The sequence below is a fragment of the Nansenia antarctica genome (assembly GCF_963989245.1).
Source record: "Nansenia antarctica genome assembly, chromosome: 4".
NCBI classification, from domain to species: Eukaryota; Metazoa; Chordata; class Actinopteri; order Argentiniformes; family Microstomatidae; genus Nansenia; species Nansenia antarctica.
The window spans coordinates 49,653,676-49,671,477 of record NC_137689.1 but is presented as its reverse complement, the minus strand read 5'-3'; the positions used below and the strand labels follow the sequence as shown (position 1 = coordinate 49,671,477).

At 42.3% G+C, this 17,802-nt stretch overlaps 1 protein-coding gene across 1 annotated transcript in view; it reads left to right on the top strand.

Annotated features, from left to right (window-relative positions):
• Window positions 1–2,697: 2,697 nt before the first annotated feature.
• Window positions 2,698–17,802, top strand: part of ttc28 (tetratricopeptide repeat domain 28) — a gene marked incomplete at both ends in the record, with an annotated part of 139,866 nt that continues 124,761 nt past the window's right edge. Inside the window, 2 exon segments of the mRNA XM_080528358.1 lie at window positions 2,698–2,727; window positions 12,224–12,601. Coding sequence (XP_080384484.1) covers window positions 2,698–2,727; window positions 12,224–12,601 — 408 coding nt within the window.

Sequence of the window (17,802 nt, the reverse complement as noted above, 5' to 3'; positions counted from 1 at the left end):
TTCCTGATGCATTCAACGATGAATTGAGAATCAAGGACCCCAATTGAAATAAGCCAGTGGCTTTCTTGGGTTTTTATCCTGTTAGTTGACCTTGTATGTAATATGTACTGTCATGTACCTACTTCTGCAAATCTTCTAATTAAGTTTTCAATCAATCAATCAATTCTGGGAGGCAGTATGCAGTATGCATAATGGTCGGCTGGTTTTCGGATACTTATTATGAATTTAGTAGGTAGTATGCAGTATATACTCATTGAGTATGCTAGTATGCAGTATGCTAGTATACCATTCCGAACACAGCCTTTGAAAAAGTGTTTCTCACCTCTGAATGCAAGTAAGCAAATCATTTGTCACCAAGCTTTCCTGCAAGAAATATCTCATGATAGGTAGAGGCAAAGAGCTCTCTCAAGATTTACAACAAGATTGTTGAGCTGCAAAGTAATGACACTGGTTACCAATGGATTTCTCAACTCCTAAATGTTCCTATAAGCATCATTGGGGCCATTTTCTGCAAGTGGAAGGAATCATCACATCACTCGATCAGGAGCTCCTTGCAAGATTTCTGACCAAGCAGCCAGAAAGTTAGTCACAAGAGTAGCCCAAGAGCCAAGGACCACTCGAGCAGAGCTCCAGAAAGACTTGGAAGCAGCGAGTACCGTTGTCACAAAGAAAACAATAGGCAATGCACTCCACTGTTACAGCCTCCATTTGCAATCACCCCAGAAGACTCCATTACTGAAGAAAAGGCATGTTGAAGCTCGTTTGAAGTTTGCTACCGAACATTTGGAGAGGCCGAGACGAGACCACAATCGAACTTGAACCGCTTGGTCCTGGGCTGTTTCTCTTCACATGGTACTGCTGGAATCCTAATTATCGGAGGGAAGATGAATGGAGCCATGTACCGGGAAATTCTTGAGAATAATCTGTTGCCAGGACAACGATCTAAAACAAACTGCAAAGGAGACGCTCAATAGGTTCAAGAGGAAGAAAATAAAGGTGTTGGACTGGCCTAGTCAATCGCCAGACTTAAATCCAATAGAATGTTTGTGGAAGGAACTGAAGATCAAGATTCACTCTTCAAGATTTAAAGACTGTCTGTGTTGCAGAATGGGACAAAATCCCACCTAATCACTGTGAAAGATTCGTTTTTTCATATAGAAAGCTTCTTGAAGCTGTCATTTGGAAACAAAGGCTTCTCCACCAAATATTTAAGAAATTTCAATTAGTGTATTCAATACTTCTTTCCTGTGTCATTCCCCTTTTTTGCACATAACTTTGTTTGTGGATTGGAGTGTTACAATGTCTTTAACTGTGTAGTTTTATTGAGTTAATAATTACCATTGTGTGGTCTAAATTTATTGTGAATAGCTGAAACGGAAATATGTTGAATATTATTATTATTATTTTTATTTTTAATAATATTTAATGTGTTGAATACTTATTTCCCCAACTGTACACTCACTGAACACTTTATTAGCAACACTATAATTTAATTTAATTTTTAAATAATTTTGCAGACGCTTTTATCCAAAGCGACTTACAATTACGAATTACAGGGACAGTCCCCCTGGAGTAACTGAGGGCTAAGTGCCTTACTCAAGGGCACACTAGTAGTGGTGTGGTTTCAGGCGGGATTTGAACTCACAACCTTCCGATCGGAAGTCCAACACACTATCCACTAGACCACCACTACCCCCCACCACTAACTATACTAATACTGGGTACCCTTTGCTCTCAAAACAGCCTCAATTCATTGTGGCATTGATTCCACAACATGTTGGAAACATTCCTTTAGGATTCTGGTACATGATGACATGATTTTTCAGGTGCACTTTCAAGCTGTGAATCTCCCGTTCTACTACATCCCAAAGGATTGGATTCAGATCCGGTAACTGGGAAGGCCACTGAAGAACATTGAACTCATTGTCATGTTCATGAAACCAGTTTGAGACGATGGATACATTGTGACCATGAAGGGATGCACATGGTCAGCAACAATACTCAAAAGCTGTAGGCCCAAAGTGCGCCAGGAAAACATTCCCCTCACCATTACACCACCAGAATGAATGAGAAAGGTGTTCCTAATAAAGTGTTTGGTTAGTGTATGTTTGTTGTTTACAGTGACATTGTTTATAAACCATGGAGTAAAACAGGCTCATATTTTGGGTTCTGATGGGTTGCGAAAGTTGAACTAAGCTCATGGGGCATCTTATAAGTCACATTCCTGAAGAATCAATGGCTATCATAAATTTAAAAGGGCAAAAAATTGATGTACCAATCCCAGATTGCCCCTTTAATGGCCCAGGCTGAAATGAATAGCTGCTCTGGGTAACTCAACTCTGCTCTGATGTCACGTCTAAGTAATTGAAACCTGGCAGCGCTGCAGCCGTGGAGTCGGTTCAGATCCCCGCCTCTACCGGGCAAAAAAATTCCGCTACAAGGAGAAAAACGGATTTGACAATATGGCGCACTTTCTCTGGAATAACTTTCCCTAAAAGAACCAGTTGTTGGTTTTTGGAATATCGCTCGGCTGTCAATTTCTGAAGTTAACACCAGATTGATTGCGAGTTCGGCAGATCGAAATTATTGCATTGTTGTGGATGAGCGAATGTTTTCCTGTCCTCCTTGGGAAAGGGAATCGAACTGCCATGGGATGAGAGTTTCATGTTGCTGTCGCTGGATATAAAGTAGGACAGGATGGAGAAGCAAAAAACGAAAAAAGAGAAGGTAATCTTATTGTAACCCAAAACAATGCCGATAAATAGAGCCTACTTTAGTCATATTCTAGCCTATTGTAATGCTGCTGAGCTCCGAAAGCCAATGGCACAATAACCGGCCGATGCGCTTTGATACCGAGTTTGATGTAGTTTATTTACTGTTGTGCTGGCCAATTGCTTGTCAGTGCTCTTTGTCAGTGTCTGCTCCAGATAGGAAGATGGTATCTGGTTACGTTGATGGTAATCTAACCAACAGTTACAAAAGTCACTTTCTCTTACAGGTGGAATATTACTTGGTGACGAAGAGCGCATATGTAACAGTTTAACCCTATAGGCCTATGCTACTGCAGCCTATAAAATACTGTAGACACGTTATGAATTAATGAAAGAAGAGGGGATGAGGATTGGAGTTTTGTTGTGATAAGTTGCTTTAATTTGCCCTTACAACACAACTGCCTGCCTTTATTAATGTTTCTCTTTGTTTTTAAATCTAGACTGTACACCAGGTACAGTACCAGGACTCGATCAGAGGGGGTCTGTCTACTCTAGCATCACCTCCATCAATTACAGTGTGCCACCCAAGAGAGTGTGCTGATCTTCATCTGCTTTTTGTAATCACAGAGAAGCCCGATTTGGAGATCTGCTTAAACCAAGGTCAAGCAAACCTAAACCAAATCTTTGGAGTGCAGGGAAATGAAAAATGAAAATCTCTGTGTAGGGGTGTAGTACTAGTCTGTGTGTCTCCTGCTTAGACGTATGCTACACACGTAATAACATGTCATGTAATGCATTAGTCTATTCACATGTAACTACTACACAATAGCTACCAGTTTGACCAGTTTCCTTTGAGTTCAACTCATTCAGTCATTGTTTTGTATACGTTATGTCCAGCTACCCTGCCTCAGTACTGTTACATACAGGACCCTGCCTCAATACTGTTACATACAGGACCCTGTCTCAGTACTGTTACATACAGCAGGACCCTGCCTCAATACTGTTACATACAGGACCCTGCCTCAATACTGTTACATACAGGACCCTGCCTCAATACTCTTAAAAGTCATGACCAGGCTGAGAGGGACATCAAGGGGTCTCTCTCTCTTATTCTCTCTCTCTCTCTCTCTCTCTCTCTCTCTCTCTGTCTCTCTCTCTCTCTCTCTCTCTCTCTCTCTCTGTCTCTCTCTCTCTCTCTCTGTCTCTCTCTCTCTCTCTCTCTCTCTCTCTCTCTCTCTCTCTCTCTCTCTCTCTCTCTCTCTGTCAGAGGAGGTCTATGTTATTATTCTCCTAGGAATGTGGCTACCCCCTCTGACCTGGGGTGAGCAGGGGGCTGGGAGCAGGAGAGAACGCACTGGGAAGTAGTCTGGGAAGGAGCTGACGTGTGTGTGTGTGTGTGTGTGTGTGTGTGTGTATGTGTGTGTGAATGAGAATGGGTGGTGTTCCTGTACAGCCCCTTCGACTTCTGCGCCACTTTGACAATGGAACTCTTTTCTGCACACCCTCCTCCTCCTATCGCATGTTTGTGCCACAAACTTGAGGGAGCTTGTGTGTCTGTGTGCTAAGGGCAAGGGATAGTTTGTGTTTGTTTGTCTGTGTTTGTTTGTTTGTGTGTGTGTGTGTGTGTGTGTGTCTGTCTGTCTGTCTGTCTGTGTGTGTGTGTGTGTGGTGTGTGTGTATGTGTGTGCGTGCACGTGCATGTGTGCACGTGCATGCGTGTCTGTGTGTGTGTGTGTGTGTGTGTTTTGTGTGACCCAGTGGGTGGTACAACACAGGAGCAATGCCATCCGGGCGATGCCACAGCAACAATAACACAGCTGGGGAAATCGCCATCCCTTCTGCTGGGACTGCACAGTGTGTTCCACTGTGCTGCTGTGGGGCTCCAATATCTGCTCCTCCATTGTAGGCCTACAATAACCATGCTGCTACTTTGGGAACTGAAACATATCAGGCATGAAAAATAATGCATCAGACGCAACAGTCTGTGTGTGCACCGGACTGGTAATGGAAGTATTGCTTTCACTGTACTAAGTGACCCCAGAACTAGACCCAGATAGATAGATAGAGTAGCAGTGAACCCAGAATTAGATAGTGTTGCTGTGTGTATGAGTGTGTGTTGCTGTGTGTATGAGTGTGTGTTGCTGTGTGTTTCTTTTTTCTTTTTTTTCTTTTTTTGTTTCTGAGTGGGGCAGTCCCACTCATATTTTTCATTTTATTTGACAGATACAGTGACGATTTAGACAGGAAGGATGGGTGAGAGAGAGAGGAGGGATGACATGCAGGATATGTCCCCGGCCGGAATCGAACCGGGGACCCTGCGGTTACATGGTCAGCGCTTAACCCGCTACACCACCTAAGCGCCCCGAGTGTGTGTTTCTGTGTGTATGAGTGTGTGTATGAGTGTGTGTGGCTATGTGTGTGGCTGTGTGTATGAGTGTGTGTTTCTGTGTGTATGAGTGTGTGTGGCTGTGTGTATGAGTGTGTGTGGCTGTGTGTATGTATGAGTGTGTGTGGCTGTGTGTATGAGTGTGTGTGGCTGTGTGTATGTGTGTGTGTGGCTGTGTGTATGTGTGTGTGTGGCTGTATGTATGAGTGTGTGTTGCTGTGTGTATGAGTGTGTGTTTCTGTGTGTATGAGTGTGTATTTCTGTGTGTATGAGTATGTGTTGGACTGTGGAAAGAACTGGCTGAGCTGAACGAGAGAGATAATAAGAGCCTAGGTGTTTTTGCAAATGTTTGAGTGTGTGTATGTGTGTATGTGTGTATGTGTGTATGTGTGTGTGTGTGTGTGTGTGTTTGTGTGTGTATGTGTGTGTGTGTGTGTGTGTGTGTGTGTGTGTGTGTGTGTGTGCGTGTAAGATAATGAGAGCCTTGGTGTAAGTAACGGTGAACGGACAAATTTGGGAACACCAGATTAGGGAGTGAAGCTGCTTTTCTAAGTTAAGGCAACAGAGAGCTAACCTCACACATACACACACACATGCACACATACATACATACACACACGCACATGCACACACGCACGAACACACACACACACACACGCACACACACATACTTTCTTCTGATGTACAAAACAGCACTAATAATACTTTTGGCTTCAACGTGTGAGCTGGATTCATTATATTCTCTGAAAGTCAACATTCTGATTTTAAAAAAAAATCAGACAGACCGCAAACCACTCTGGAGTTCTTTAATAACCTGGCCATAAACTGTACTTACATACATAAATATATATCTTGGAATCAGAAAGCTACTTCATATTTCCGTAAACAGAAAACAAACATGTTTACATGTTGTCTAATGACCAGATGCCTCTGTTGTTCCTCTTCCTCTTACACATGTTTCTCTATTTCTCTTTACTCTACGCTTTACTCTTCTCTTTACTCTTCTCTTTACTCTTTACTCTTTACTCTTCTCTTTACGCTTCTCTTTACTCTTTACTCTTCTCTTTACTCTTTACTCTTCTCTTTACTCTTTACTCTTCTCTTTACTCTTCTCTTTACTCTTTACTCTTCTCTTTACTCTTCTCTTTACTCTTCTCTTTATTCTTTACTCTTCTCTTTACTCTTCTCTTTACTCTTCTCTTTACTCTTCTCTTTACTCTTTACTCTTCTCTTTACTCTTCTCTTTACTCTTCTCTTTACTCTTCTCTTTACTCTTCTCTTTACTCTTCTCTTTACTCTTCTCTTTACTCTACTCTTTACTCTTCTCTTTACTCTTTACTCTTCTATTTACTCTTCTCTTTACTCTTCTCTTTACTCTTTACTCTTCTCTTTACTCTTCTCTTTACTCTTCTCTTTACTCTTCTCTTTACTCTTCTCTTTACTCTTCTCTTTACTCTTCTCTTTACTCTTCTCTTTACTCTTCTCTTTACTCTTCTCTTTACTCTTCTCTTTACTCTTCTCTTTACTCTACTCTTTACTCTTCTCTTTACTCTTTACTCTTCTATTTACTCTTCTCTTTACTCTTCTCTTTACTCTTCTCTTTACTCTTTACTCTTCTCTTTACTCTTCTCTTTACTCTTCTCTTTACTCTTTACTCTTCTCTTTACTCTTCTCTTTACTCTTCTCTTTACTCTTCTCTTTACTCTTCTCTTTACTCTTCTCTTTACTCTTCTCTTTACTCTACTCTTTACTCTTCTCTTTACTCTTTACTCTTCTATTTACTCTTCTCTTTACTCTTCTCTTTACTCTTCTCTTTACTCTTTACTCTTCTCTTTACTCTTCTCTTTACTCTTCTCTTTACTCTTCTCTTTACTCTTCTCTTTACTCTTTACTCTTCTATTTACTCTTCTCTTTACTCTTCTCTTTACTCTTCTCTTTACTCTTTACTCTTCTATTTACTCTTCTCTTTACTCTTCTCTTTACTCTTCTCTTTACTCTTTACTCTTCTCTTTACTCTTTACTCTTCTCTTTACCCTTCTCTTTACTCTTCTCTTTACTCTTCTCTTTACTCTTTACTCTTCTCTTTACTCTTCTCTTTACTCTTCTCTTTACGCTTTACTCTTCAATTTACTCTTCTCTTTACTCTTTACTCTTCTCTTTACTCTACTCTTTACTCTTTACTCTTCTCTTTACTCTTCTCTTTACCCTTCTCTTTACTCTTCTCTTTACTCTTTACTCTTCTCTTTACTCTTCTCTTTACTCTTCTCTTTACTCTTCTCTTTACTCTTCTTTTTACTCTTTACTCTTCTATTTACTCTTCTCTTTACCCTTCTCTTTACTCTTCTCTTTACTCTTTACTCTTCTCTTTACTCTTCTCTTTACTCTTCTCTTTACTCTTCTTTTTACTCTTCTCTTTACTCTACTCTTTACTCTTCTCTTTACCCTTCTCTTTACTCTTCTCTTTACTCTTTACTCTTTACTCTTCTCTTTACTCTTCTCTTTACTCTTTACTCTTCTCTTTACTCTTCTCTTTACTCTTCTCTTTACTCTTTACTCTTCTCTTTACTCTTCTCTTTACTCTACTCTTTACTCTTCTCTTTACTCTTCTCTTTACTCTACTCTTTACTCTTCTCTTTACTCTTCTCTTTACCCTTCTCTTTACTCTTCTCTTTACTCTTTACTCTTTACTCTTCTCTTTACTCTTCTCTTTACTCTTCTCTTTACTCTTTACTCTTCTCTTTACTCTTCTCTTTACTCTTTACTCTTCTCTTTACTCTTCTCTTTACTCTTCTCTTTACTCTACTCTTTACTCTACTCTTTACTCTGTACTCTTCTCTTTACTCTTTACACTTCTCTTTACTCTTCTCTTTACTCTTCTCTTTACTCTTCTCTTTACTCTTTACTCTTCTCTTTACTCTTCTCTTTACTCTTCTCTTTACTCTTCTCTTTACTCTTTACTCTTCTCTTTACTCTTCTCTTTACTCTACTCTTTACTCTACTCTTTACTCTGTACTCTTCTCTTTACTCTTTACACTTCTCTTTACTCTTCTCTTTACTCTTCTCTTTACTCTTTACTCTTCTCTTTACTCTTTACTCTTCTCTTTACTCTTCTCTTTACTCTTCTCTTTACTCTTCTCTTTACTCTTCTCTTTACTCTTCTCTTTACTCTTCTCTTTACACTTCTCTTTACTCTTCTCTTTACTCTTCTCTTTACTCTTTACTCTTCTCTTTACCCTTCTCTTTACTCTTCTCTTTACTCTTCTCTTTACTCTTCTCTTTACTCTTCTCTTTACTCTTCTCTTTACTCTTCTCTTTACTCTTCTCTTTACTCTTCTCTTTACTCTACTCTTTACGCTTCTCTTTACTCTTCTCTTTACTCTTCTCTTTACACTTCTCTTTACTCTTCTCTTTACTCTTCTCTTTACGCTTTACTCTTCAATTTACTCTTCTCTTTACTCTTCTCTTTACTCTTCTCTTTACTCTTTACTCTTCTCTTTACTCTTCTCTTTACTCTTCTCTTTAGCCTTCTCTTTACTCTTCTCTTTACTCTTTACTCTTCACTCTTTACTCTTCTCTTTACTCTTCTCTTCACTCTTTACTCTTCTCTTTACTCTACTCTTTACTCTACTCTTTACGCTTCTCTTTACTCTTCTCTTTACTCTTCTCTTTACACTTCTCTTTACTCTTCTCTTTACTCTTCTCTTTACGCTTTACTCTTCAATTTACTCTTCTCTTTACTCTTCTCTTTACTCTTCTCTTTACTCTTTACTCTTCTCTTTACTCTTCTCTTTACTCTTCTCTTTAGCCTTCTCTTTACTCTTCTCTTTACTCTTTACTCTTCACTCTTTACTCTTCTCTTTACTCTTCTCTTTACTCTTTACTCTTTACTCTTCTCTTTACTCTTCTCTTTACCCTTCTCTTTACTCTTCTCTTTACTCTTTACTCTTCTCTTTACTCTACTCTTTACTCTTCTCTTTAGCCTTCTCTTTACTCTTCTCTTTACTCTTTACTCTTCACTCTTTACTCTTCTCTTTACTCTTCTCTTCACTCTTTACTCTTCTCTTTACTCTACTCTTTACTCTTCTCTTTAGCCTTCTCTTTACTCTTCTCTTTACTCTTTACTCTTCACTCTTTACTCTTCTCTTTACTCTTCTCTTCACTCTTTACTCTACTCTTCTTTTTACTCTACTCTTTACTCTTCTCTTTACTCTTCTCTTTACTCTTCTCTTTACTCTTCTCTTTACTCTTCTCTTTACTCTTCTCTTTACCCTTCTCTTTACCCTTCTCTTTACTCTTCTCTTTACTCTTTACTCTTCTCTTTACTCTTCTCTTTACTCTTCTCTTTACTCTTCTCTTTACTCTTCTCTTTACTCTTCTCTTTACCCTTCTCTTTACCCTTCTCTTTACTCTTCTCTTTACTCTTTACTCTTCTCTTTACTCTTCTCTTTACTCTTCACTCTTTACTCTTCTCTTTACTCTTCTCTTTACTCTTCTCTTTACTCTTCTTTTTACTCTACTCTTTACTCTTCTCTTTACTCTTCTCTTTACTCTTCTCTTTACTCTTCTCTTTACTCTTCTCTTTACTCTTCTCTTTACCCTTCTCTTTACCCTTCTCTTTACTCTTCTCTTTACTCTTTACTCTTCTCTTTACTCTTCTCTTTACTCTTCTCTTTACTCTTCTCTTTACTCTTCTCTTTACTCTTCTCTTTACCCTTCTCTTTACTCTTCTCTTTACTCTTTACTCTTTACTCTTCTCTTTACTCTTCTCTTTACTCTTCTCTTTACTCTTTACTCTTCTCTTTACTCTTCTCTTTACTCTTCTCTTTTCTCTTTACTCTTCTCTTTACTCTTTACTCTTCTATTTACTCTTCTCTTTACTCTTCTCTTTACTCTTTACTCTTCTCTTTACTCTTCTCTTTACTCTTCTCTTTACTCTACTCTTTACTCTACTCTTTACTCTTCTCTTTACTCTTTACTCTTTACTCTTCTCTTTACTCTTCTCTTTACTCTTCTCTTTACTCTTCTCTTTACTCTTCTCTTTACTCTACTCTTTACTCTTCTCTTTACTCTTTACTCTTCTCTTTACTCTTCTCTTTACTCTTTACTCTTCTCTTTACTCTTTACTCTTCTCTTTACTCTTCTCTTTACTCTTTACTCTTCTCTTTACTCTTCTCTTTACTCTTCTCTTTACTCTTTACTCTTCTCTTTACCCTTCTCTTTACTCTTCTCTTTACTCTTCTCTTTACTCTTTACACTTCTCTTTACTCTTCTCTTTACTCTTTACTCTTCTCTTTACTCTTCTCTTTACTCTTCTCTTTACTCTTCTCTTTACTCTTTACTCTTCTCTTTACTCTTCTCTTTACTCTTTACTCTTCTCTTTACTCTTCTCTTTACTCTTCTCTTTACTCTTCTCTTTACTCTTCTCTTTACTCTTCTCTTTACTCTACTCTTTACTCTTCTCTTTACTCTTCTCTTTACTCTTCTCTTTACTCTTCTCTTTACTCTACTCTTTACCCTTCTCTTTACTCTTCTCTTTACTCTTCTCTTTACTCTACTCTTTACTCTTCTCTTTACTCTTCTCTTTACTCTACTCTTCTCTTTACTCTTCTCTTTACTCTTCTATTTACTCTTCTCTTTACTCTTCTCTTTACTCTTCTCTTTACTCTACTCTTTACTCTTCTCTTTACTCTTCTCTTTACTCTACTCTTTACTCTTCTCTTTACTCTTCTCTTTACTCTACTCTTTACTCTTCTCTTTACTCTTCTCTTTACTCTTCTCTTTACTCTTATCTTTACTCTTCTCTTTACTCTTCTCTTTACTCTTCTCTTTACTCTACTCTTTACTCTTCTCTTTACTCTTCTCTTTACTCTTCTCTTTACTCTTCTCTTTACCCTTCTCTTTACTCTTCTCTTTACTCTTTACTCTTCTCTTTACTCTTTACTCTTCTCTTTACTCTTCTCTTTACTCTTCTCTTTACTCTTATCTTTACTCTTCTCTTTACTCTTCTCTTTACTCTTCTCTTTACTCTTTACTCTTTACTCTTTACTCTTCTCTTTACTCTTTACTCTTCTCTTTACTCTTCTCTTTACTCTTCTCTTTACTCTTCTCTTTACTCTTCTCTTTACTCTTATCTTTACTCTTCTCTTTACTCTTCTCTTTACTCTTCTCTTTACTCTTATCTTTACTCTTCTCTTTACTCTTCTCTTTACTCTTCTCTTTACACTTCTCTTTACTCTACTCTTTACTCTTCTCTTTACTCTTCTCTTTACTCTAGCCTCAGCCATGCTCTTGGTCTAGTTCATCTCTCAAGTGGTCGGCTGACATCCCGAATCTGGCCAATCTTGCATCTCTCTCTCTCTCTCTCTCTTTCTCTCTCTCTATCTCTCTCTCTCTCTATCTATCTCTCTCCCCCCTCTCTCTCTTTCTCCTCTCTCTTTATCCCCTGTCTCTCTCTCTCTCTCTCTCTCCCCTCTCTCTCTCTCTCTCTCTCTCTCTCTCTCTCTCTCTCTCTCTCTCTCGCTCTCTCCTCTCTCTCTCTGGAAGTAATTATGCCTCTCTGCTATCCCAGAATGCTGTGTGTAGAGGGAGAGTAGAGTGAAGTTGCTCCTAGACACTGATCTGAGGCCAGTTTTGTGCCTCTCCCCAGTGATTAAGGTTAGGAATTTGGGAGGGTGAGCTAACCCTAGATCTGTGCCTTCAGCCGCTTCTAAACAGAGGAGGGGTGTGGTCTGTCTGGAAGATTACAGAACTGTTACGGGCCCTGTCCACTCCTCTTTCTCTCCGCCTGTTCCCCTTTTCTCTCCATCTCCCCTTCTTCCGTCTTTTCCTCTCTCTTTCTCTGTCTGCTCTCCAACTCGTTTCCTCTCCCTTTGACAGGAGGGCTCAGGCCTCTCCACTCACAATACCGCCTGTGCTGTCTCAGTCCCTACACGCCTGTACTCAACACATGCACTCATCCACTGTCTATGTGTGGCTGTACCTTTTCAAATACTAGGTTTTAATGGACCCCAAAACTGCCCGTGTCTTAATGACTCAATGACTGAAATGGAATGAAATGAACTGGAATTGAGACAACTGACCAATGTCCCCCTCCCCGCCCCCCCCCTACCCCTTCTCTCCCCACCAGTTCTCTCTCTTCGGCCCCCGTTCCTCCGGCAGGACCGCCAACCCTCCTCCCTCTTCCTCCTCCTCTTCCTCCTCCTCCTCCGCCGCCCCTCCCGTCCCGGTTCCCGCTCTCAGCGGTGGGAAAACGGAGTTCCGGCCCGGCCCGAGCCCCGGTCTGAGTAAAGCGGAGTTTCTGGAGCGGGTGCGGCGCAGTAACCAGGCATGCCAGCAGGGGGAGTACGCCCTGGCCGTGCGTCTCTACGGGGAGGCCCTGAGCGCCGACCCGCAGAACTGCATCCTGTACAGCAACCGCTCGGCGGCTCATCTCAGACTGGGTCAGTACGGCACCGCCCTGGACGACGCTCTCAAAGCCCGCCTGCTCAACCCCAAATGGCCCAAGGTAAGAGAGGTCTCGTCTATTACACACACACACACACAACGACTTGGTGCCGAACGTCACGCTGAACACTGGTACCAGCAAAGTCCGAGTCCAGTTCAGGGAGACCTTTTTGCGAATGATGTGTAAAGTGTATACAGTAGGAGTGATGGAGGGGAGGGGATGTGAGGTAGCGCACATCATAGAAGTAGGACTGAGTAGGACTGTGGCTCAGGAGGTAGAGCAGGGCGTCTAACGCTGGCAAGGTCGGGCCGTTCCATCCCCGACTCCTCCTGTCCACGTGTCGAGGTGTCTTTGGGCAAGACACTGAACCCCACTGAACCCCAAATTCGGCGCCTTGCGTGGTAGCTTGCCGCCGTTGGTGTGTGAATGTGTGTGTGAATGGGTGAATGAGAGGCCGTCGTAAAGAGCTTTGGAATAAGGCGCTATATAAGTGCAGAGCAAGGGTGTAACAGAGGTGAAAGTACACATGTTACTAAGACATACCCTGTCTGAGAGGAGAATACATGCGTTGGCCCCACAAGTTAATGTCGAGGTTTTAGCTTGTCAAGTTTGCGTATGTCTTACACGCAAGACACCAGGGGGGTATTCCATCAACGTCGCTAAAGGAAAATCCAGGCTTATTCTAATAAGTCTCTCGAGTTATAAAAACTCGGCATCAGTGATTACATTGATTTGATGCCTATATATTGATGGAGGATAGATTCGTTGATGGATGAATTTCTAGACTGGTTGAGAGATTGATTGACAGTGAGTGTAATTGGACAGGTCATTTGTTGTCCTGTACTTGTTGCCCTGTTCTGATGCCTGTGCTGGGATGCTGTAGGTTCACTTTGTTCAAAGTCCAACTCTGCGGTCGGGTCGGTTGGTGTTGACAGTTTGATTGACTGTGTGCTGTCCAATGTGTCCGGAGCAATGCAAGTCTTTCATTCCCCTCTATCTTTACTATCCTCTGAGATGGTTTGTTTTTTGTGTGTTTCTGTTTCTGTAAAGTCACAAAAGACACAAGCACACACACACACACACACACACACACACACACACACACACACCCACACACACACACACACATACACACACACATATACGCACACACACACTCACAGCTTTCTCTAAATTATACCCCCTGTGTCTGTAATTCAGTAAATATGGTATTTCTATTTGCCTTGCCAAGTATCATCCCTTCACGCTGGTGTTGAACAGCAGGTATTTTGGGTGATGACTCAAAGCTGTAACACAACAGTGTGTGTGTGTGTGTGTGTGTGTGTGTGTGCGTGTGTGTGTGTGTGTATGTGTGTGTGTGGTGGCTACCATGCACTGTCCATACACTTATGGCTTTTGCACTATGCACTATATCACTGGTTAGATACCAAACTGTGTTTCGTTGTCTTTGCACTTGTACTCTGTCAATGACAATAAAGTTGAAGTTGAATAAAGTTGAATAAAGTTGAATCTAATCTAATCTAATCTAATCTAATCTAATCTAATCTAATCTAATCTAATCTAATCTATCAGAATTGTTCTTACATTCCCATTTTTGACATTTAGCAGATACCTTTATCCAAAGCAACTTACAACAAATACATTTGTCTAAGTAGGTGAATCATCATCTATCCATCTGTCATCATAAGAAAAACAAATCTATGCTAGAACCAGAGGCCATTGGCAGTCACAATGCTAGAGGAAGGAAGAATATTTATTTATTTTCAAATGTATTTACAGTAGAGAAACTGTACAGGGAGGGTTGGGGGGGATGAAGAGGTCTTTAGGAGGGACAGTCAAGATGTAGCCTGAAGAGATGGGTCTTCAGTCTGCGGCTGAAGATATGTTAGTGACTCCGCAGTCCTGACAGCAGCAGTGGGAAGCTCGTTCCACCAGCGGGGCGCCAGGACAGTGAAAAGCTGTGACCGAATAATGCGATTGCTGCGTCCACGTAGAGACGGTGGTGCCAGGCGGCCAGTCGAGGTGGAAGAGCGGAATGATTGGGCAGTGGTTTGGGGGGGGGGCTGACCATTGCTTGAAAGTAGGGAATGGCTGTTCAATTTGCCGCCCGGTAGGCGAGCACCAGGGTCTTGAACTTTGATTCGCTAGTACACACAGAGCAAAGGGGAGAACTTTCACCAGGGACTTTCTGAAGTAATACGTTAAGTATTCCTTCTCAAGAAGCCTTTCCCAGGAGATTGGCTTTAAGTGCTGCTTTAAACTGGAAGTGTTCCTTTACATCCACCGGTACATTCATGCTATACAGGGAAATGAATGATGGTTCGGACTTAGAGAAAGAGCTTTTGAGAGTTAGGCCAGGGACCGGCTTCTGAAGAGCTTTTCAGGGAGTCGGGGACTAGACTGGCTTTTCCAGGCTGGCTGTGTGTGTCTGGGGCTCTGGGTCTGGGCCAGCTCCACTTCACTTCCTCTCTCTGTAGAGAATAGACGGAAGCTCTGTTTGTGTGTGTCTCTGTGTGTTTGTGTGTGTGTGTGTGTGTGTGTGTGTGTGTGTGTGTGTGTGCGTGTGTGTGTGTGAGTGTATGTGTGTCTGTTATTTTGTTTTGGAAATCCTGGCCAGGCGTAGGAGCGAGTTGTAAGGACAATAACAGCAGCAGCATTCCTGTGAGAGTTTGTGTGTGTGTGTGTGTGTGTGTGTGTGTGTGTGTGTGTGTGTGTAATTCCTGTGGTAATAATTAGGTGGTTACACTGCTGTATGTTTGGATGCATGTGTCCCTAACTCCCTATCTGTGTTGGATAGTCTGTAAGCTTATGCTTTCAATGTATTATGTTTCTAACTGTGTGTGGGAGTGTGTGTGTGTGTGTGTGGGAGTGTGTGCTCTGGCTCAATGGAGGTGTCATAGCAGTGGGCCTGCTGCTCTATTCCTCTGGGTCAGTGGTGAGGTCAAGGCTAATGAACTACCAATAAGAGAGACCCCTTTGAGGGCTATTTACTTCTTCCTGAATTCCCTTCCCTTCTTCTTTTCCTCCCTTCCCCATGTCAGACTCTTTCTCTCTCTCTCTCTCTCTCTCTCTCTCTCTCTCTCTCTCTCTCTCTTTTCTTCTCTCCGTCTGCCTCCCTTCACTACCCCCCCGTCGACATCTCTGTTGGCACAACAGCCTCTCACCCACACACACACACACACACACACACACACACACACACACACACACACACACACACACACACACACACACACACACACACACACACACACACACACACAGGGTTCAGATTTGGGCATGGGAGCAGAGTGTCGACAGGACAAACCGAAGCAGGGGGCACAAAAGCATGATGAAAGTGTTTGCGGATTGAAAGGCGTCTGGACGCTCGCAGCAGTTTTGAGAGAGTTTTTCACTTTTTTTGTTTTTCCTGTTTTCCTCCTTTTGTTGTTGTGTTTCCACGGCGCGTCGCTTTAGGGGCTCTTTGTGTCTTTGTCATTAAGATGGCGTCTACGTCACAGGAGTAAACGTGTTGTCGGGAGAAAGAGCCCTTTTAGTTTGAGGGTTTTTTCTCCTATAGACCTCCCTGTTTTGTATATGAATGTCTTTGCGGTTCGGGAGTTGTCCTCTCCCTCTCCCTCTGTGTTTTTCTGTGTGGTTGCTAGGCAGACTGAAAGGGGGTTGTTTCACACTCAGGTGCGTTGAGCTAGAACCCAAGGACACACAGTGGTTGAGGCTCAAGACACACTCTTATGTGGTCCGTAAAAAATGAGAGAGTCCTGCTGTGTCCCACGCAAAGAACTTTCTTATGTTCCACCTCGCAAAAACAAGAACCGTGTTGATGTTTCGAAACCCAAAAAAAGAACACGCCGCCACAACATGCATGGACCAATCATTGCGATCTTCTTGATGTTCAAAACCCACAACCCCCTCAAACTCCTGAACATGCCACTGGCAAGCGAGTTGGAGGCGCCGGAGACCTTGGGCGGATCCTTCAAAAAGCCTTCCATGTCTCTCTGGTGTGAGCCCTTGCTGTGTGCCAGAGAAGCTGCCGCCCACAAGCCCCGATTCTCCCAGAGGGCAGTGGGGCAGGCCAGCATAGCAGCAAGCTTCCTTCCTCTCTCCCTCCCTGTCTTTATAAAGACTTGCTCTGACCGCAGCTCCCAGCATGGGACAGTAGAGGGACAGTAGAGTCAGACAGATACACACAGACACGCTGCTGTCTTACTGGCGGACCGAGAGGTGGATTCTCCCCACCAGGTTGGCACGGGTCAGTGAGCTAAAATTAGGGATGTCAGTGAACTCGAGCGTTTCAATTACAAGCAGATTCGCTGTGCGACAACACTGCTGCACCGTTTGAGCCCCAACACAAGTGTTGTCGTGTGTCATAAAGAGGTCAAAACCGAAGGCGGTTTATCTTTATTTACATTTGACATTTTTGGCATTTTCGCAGACGCCTTTATCCGAAGCCCTACGACGACATACCAGCGTCATGTGTAGGGGGTGTACTTCAAGCTGCCTCACTCTACTGAAACAGCAAGATAGTCTCCTGGTCCCGTGGGCCGTTAGGTTCGAGAACCGTCAGTTGTCAAGGCTATTTTAGCCGAAGTGACTTACAACATTTTGTCTAAGTTAAGCGAATCGTCTCAGATTCAGAATGTTCACGAATGTTCTCGTTAAAGTTTCAACACAGAGTTCTAGAAGTTTGAACAACAAGTTCTAGAAGGCAAGAAAGGTTCCACTCTCTCTTTCCTTCCGCACACCAACAGGACGCTCTTCGACCAAAACCTCTGATCCCTCGGTCTCTGACATGTCTGTCAGCATGACTAACATATGAGTGAGCCTCCCCTTCAGTCATTCTAGAGGCTTTGAAGCGGCCCGGCTATACTGAGGGATTAACATATGAAGGGACCATACAGGCCCGTGAAGGGCCGTCACGTGAGACAAAGTGTGTTGAGTTGGACTTCCCTCAGTTGTTGTGTGTGTGAGGCACTTTGTGTTCAGTTTGGCTGGGAGCCCCCCCCCCCCCGGCCCCACTCAGCCAAGAACAATCAGGTCTGCAAACATCAAAATGTGTCTTTGAAACCAATAGAGGCTCATGTTTTTAGGAAGGGGGGGGGGTGGTCAACAGAGGAGGGCTGAACCGCTGGAGGCGAGACACTGCCCCATGCTGTAGTAATGTTAGGAGGGTTGTAGCTGTGGTTGTTGCATGAATGCTAATGTAGAGTTATTTTCATGCCGGGGAGGCTGTAGGCTGTCGGAGGGAGAAATTGATCCCGTTC